This window comes from Nicotiana attenuata, unplaced genomic scaffold (genome assembly GCF_001879085.1).
Source record: "Nicotiana attenuata strain UT unplaced genomic scaffold, NIATTr2, whole genome shotgun sequence".
In the NCBI taxonomy this organism is placed as follows: domain Eukaryota; kingdom Viridiplantae; phylum Streptophyta; class Magnoliopsida; order Solanales; family Solanaceae; genus Nicotiana; species Nicotiana attenuata.
Genome location: NW_017673878.1, coordinates 87,095 through 91,613, shown reverse-complemented (window position 1 = coordinate 91,613; position 4,519 = coordinate 87,095). Strand labels below are relative to the sequence as shown.

At 38.9% G+C, this 4,519-nt stretch overlaps 1 protein-coding gene across 1 annotated transcript; it reads right to left on the bottom strand.

Annotated features, from left to right (window-relative positions):
- Positions 1-1,481: 1,481 nt before the first annotated feature.
- Positions 1,482-2,681, bottom strand: LOC109217522 (putative F-box protein At1g65770). Its single transcript, XM_019381782.1, has 2 exons — positions 2,192-2,681; positions 1,482-2,071 (listed from the first exon to the last, which is right to left on the bottom strand). The coding sequence occupies exons 1-2, from the start codon at positions 2,679-2,681 to the stop codon at positions 1,482-1,484; spliced, it is 1,080 nt and encodes a 359-aa protein (XP_019237327.1).
- Positions 2,682-4,519: the final 1,838 nt, after the last annotated feature.

Sequence of the window (4,519 nt, the reverse complement as noted above, 5' to 3'; positions counted from 1 at the left end):
CTTCTCAGGAAAAAGAATTTTTTTCCGGATCCTCCAACAATGAAAATTGCTTCTTTAAAAAGTTACCAAACACTAAGAGAGTGTTCTTTTCATGTTAAAACCAGTTATCCTGCTCCTACATATTTAATTCAATACGACTAACAAGTTTCATACATCTTACAGTCTTGTCTCCGCTTTACTTAAAACAAAAAGTCATAAATTACATTAAAACACCTATTAAAGTAGCTTGTTTTGGTTGAATTGCAGCAAAGGAAGCTTTTCTAACTCAGGAGAACTTGCAGAAGAGAGGTTTTGTTCTATGTAACAGGTGTTACATGTGTCAAGAAGAGGCAGAAACAGTCAATCATCTACTCATCCATTGCAGAGTGGCAAAGTAGTGCTAGGAGCTCTTCCTAAATATATATGATGTCACGTGGGCAATGCCTTCCATTGTAAAGAGTTTGTTGGAGACATGGCAACAACAAAAAGTGGCAAAAAGTCAACAGATAGTATGGAGAACAATTCCTCTGTGTGTGTTCTGGACAATATGGTTGGAAAGAAACAGGATTTGCTTCGAAAGGGAAAGGCGGCATGTAAACAGGATTTGCTTCGAAGGGGAAAGGCGGCATGTATCTAGGATCAAAAACAGATGCTTATTAAACTTGTATTTCTGGTGTAAAAGACATGTAATGGAAAATATGGAACAATATATGGATTTTCTAGAGGAGCTAGGAGGAATGTAGTTGCTTTGTTGTATTAGTTTGGATGTTTGTAATTCTGTACCATCTTGGTACCTTTTAATAAAATCTAACCTTATCAAAAAAAAAAAAAAAGATAAAAAAAAAGTCATAAATTACAGACTCTAGGAATGGAGACAGAAAAGACATAGTATTCGATCTAAATATGACTTATCAAAGATGATATGCAGCAAATGCTGATATCAATTTGCAAATCCAGGCGTCCACCTAATGTCAATCCGAGTCTGTAGGCTGAACTCACAGTTAATACTTACCTTACTGAAACTGGACAATCGTTCGATTCTGACTCACTTGATCTTTGATAGCGATAAAGAAGATATCAAAAACATCCTATAGTGAGTTTCAGTCTTCTAGAATTAAACTGCTTAATGACTTTGCCAGATTTTATACAAGACAAACTATGCTATAAGAATTTTCAGTAATTGCTAGTTTAAAGTTATAACTCAGTAATCAAAACTTTCACCCTACACCAGCTAAGTATAGGTTCTAACCTACCAGAAGTTCTCCATTAAGAAAACTGAGAATAAAGCCAATCCTGATTGCATTCCAACAGAACATACTTGGAAACAAGAAAGTATAACAACTAACGGAAGTATCTTTTGTCCAATTATATTGAAAACAAGAAAGATACATCAATAGATTCTGAAGTTAAATGACAGGTGTAATTATTTAAATAAAAAAGCGTTAGACTTTTATTGTAAAAATAGCATAACAAATAGAGCAAATAAATAAATATGTCTGACTCTAACACAGAGTTGGTGTGACCCAAGTTGGAGGACAAACACGACTGAGGGAAACACCCTCGTAATGCATCTGGATGCTGCCATCTGCTAAGTTGAACACCCCCATGTCCAAGCCTCCTCCTTCAACAAAGGCGGCGTATGATTCAAAAAAATCGTCAGTAAAATAAACATGATTGGGCTTGATTCCTGGAAATTGAGAAGCTTGGACAGAAAGAGAAGCATTAGCACCCAGAAAAAAAGCTCTCTCCCCTAATTCCCTGGTTTCTGTTACTTTGCCAGCAGCAGCTAAATCAACCTTGAAAACTCGAAAACTTTCTGTTCCATATCTTAATTCCTCCCCATCCCGAAGCTCTTCCTGATTTTCGCTTACGATGTAAGTCAATGGAATCCTCATCCTGTCACAATCATCTTTGACTTTGCATATTTGAACACCATGTCGTACAACTATAAATAATGATCCTAGTGATTCTACGATGTATGGGTGACCTAGCCTGTCTCGACAATCAAATGGTAACTGCGCTATGATATGACTTCTTTTAGTGGGTTCAGGGCCAGCAACATCACAAAAAAGGACGCGGCCAGAATAATCTACTGCATAAAAGCGGCCATTAAAATATACCAGATCAGCTAATGGATCATGATCTAATCTGTTCTAGCTAACCCTAGTCCATCTCAAATCTCCAGGTGTCCAAAAACTGAGAAATCTCATGCCTCCCTCAATGACCATAAGAACAAAGTCGGATGTATAAGAAGGACTAGCTGATAAAACTGCCTTGCGAAAAAAAGTAAATGGATAGCCAGTCTCGTGTTCATAAAAATCTTCTGTGGTAATTCGAACTGAACAAGGATGTAGCAAACTAGCTTCACCCTCGTCTTTACCAACTGTGATAAGCCATCCCATACACTCCATACATCGTTTTCCGCTAGCTTTAAGAATCCTCTTCTTCAAAATCATACCATTATAGAGGCTGAAGAATTTTCGACAGCAACTGTCGCTTTTATCCTCCTCCTCCTCTTCTGGTAACATCAGCCATGGAACTCTAGGCAATTCACTGTTAAAATTGTTTTTGGTGGCTGCAGAGTGCCAGGATTTACAGACGGTGCCGAAATTTAAGTAGTCTTCAATCAAATTGAAACGTCTACCAATGAGAACTAGCAGATCGTGTTGAAGTTCCGACCAATCACGCATCTCTTGCGCCATGGCATATAAGAGGAAATCTATCGATGCCAACGAGCCGTCCTATATGTTTGCTATAAGTAGAGAAAAAATCCCAAGATTCTGAGGACAGACTTCGAATCCAAAGTACATTCGGAATCCTAGTTGCCGATACCTTTTTTGTGGGAGCACGTGGGTGTTGGAAGAGACCTACGCGGCTTGCCCCTTTAAGTTCATGTTTATTACAAGTTTGCCTCCTTTTTTAAGCAGAAAAGGTTCAAAACCACCCTCGACTTGGCATCATTTGTGTCCGTGACCTAAAGGGGTCATTACAGCCCTCCTTTGCTAACGGGCGCAATTTCCAAATTTTTTTATTTTGAAATTTTTTTCCTCTTTTTAAAATCCACTCCCCTTCCCACCCTCCCATTTTTTCTAGAAATGATCAAAACCACCCTGAACTATATGGAAACCCGTCCCTAGACTCTTATTTTTATTTTTAATTTATTTTTTTTCCTTTCTTTTTCTTTCTCTTTCTTCTTCCTCTCCTTTCAACCTACATCGAAGAACCTCACTCAAAACCTCCCAAAGACTCCAAAATAGTTTCCCAAATAAAGTAACACATACTGATAAAAATACACTTATATTCACCCATAAATGTACAAATATAGCACACCATCATCAAAACTTCCATATTCAAGTGAATCTTTAGTAGAATTGTACTTACATACCATGTGTGCTTTAGACGGCTTATTTTTTTACTGAATGATCTTTTTCCTCTTGTTTTGCTGGTTTGCTTTTCTTTCGGTGAATGGATGTATCAACCGATATATATATGTTACGATTACATGTATAGGAAGAAAGTAACTCAAACTAAAGAAAACTTCAGACATAACATGCAACGACCTGACCGATCGTTTTGAGAGTATTAGCCCCAATCCCCTATTTACTACTTCCTCTGTTTTATTTTATGCTTATGTAACTTGCCGGGAGGATTTGTTTTTGGTTTTAGAGTGAAATGGGACACTTAGTCCCTAAAACAGAAGCTTAAGTTCTAGGATTTGACCGTAGTTGGAATTGTGTGAAGACGACTCCGGGATGGAATTTTGTCAGTTACGTTAGCTCCGTGGGTGATTTTGGATTTTGGAGCGCGTTCAAATTGTGATTTGGAGGTCCGTAGTTGAATTAGGCTTGAAATGGCGAAAATTGGATTTTTGGAAAGTTTTACCGGGAGTGGACTTTTTGATATCGGGGAGGGATTCCGATTTCGGAAGTTGGAATAGGTCCATAATGTCAAATACGACTTGTATACAAAATTTGAGGTCAATCGGACATGTTTTGATAGGTTTCGGCATCGGTTGTAGAAGTTTGAAGTTTTAAAGTTCATTAAGCTTGAATTGGGGTGCGATTCGTGTTTTTAGTATTGTTTGATGTGATTTGAAGGCTTGAACAAGTTCTTATGATGTTTTATGATTTGTTGGTAGGTTTGGTTATGATCTCGGGGGCCTCGGATGGATTTCGGATGGTTAACGGATTGGAAATTGGACTTAGAAGGCTGCTGAAGTTTTCTGGTATCTGTGTTCTGGTTTCCTTATACGCGATCGCTTTGGATGGTCCGCGATCGTGTAGGCTAAGCTGGGCAGTAGAAGGATTTGTTCTTCGCGTTCGCAGGTAGGAGTATACGAACGCGTAGTTGTGTGAAGTGGTGCTTCCCGAACACGTGGCCAAGGTCGCGTTCGCGTAGTGTTTATGAGGCAGAAGCTGGACCACGCACTTTGTTCATCGCGAACGCGTGGTATCGTTCGCGATCGCGTAAGTCTGAGGGCCAGTACATCGCGTTCGCGTGGAGTTTTCTACGTTCGCGTAGGGTTAATTTCTGGGGCAGC

Excerpts from the sequence above, each read along its gene's own strand:
- LOC109217522 (XM_019381782.1), bottom strand. The coding sequence starts at position 2,681 with ATGGCGCAAGAGATGCGTGATTGGTCGGAACTTCAACACGATCTGCTA. Across the intron at positions 2,072-2,191 it reads TCTTATGGTCATTGAGGGAG|TAGATTATTCTGGCCGCGTC; the intron begins GCATGAGATTTC and ends GCTTTTATGCAG.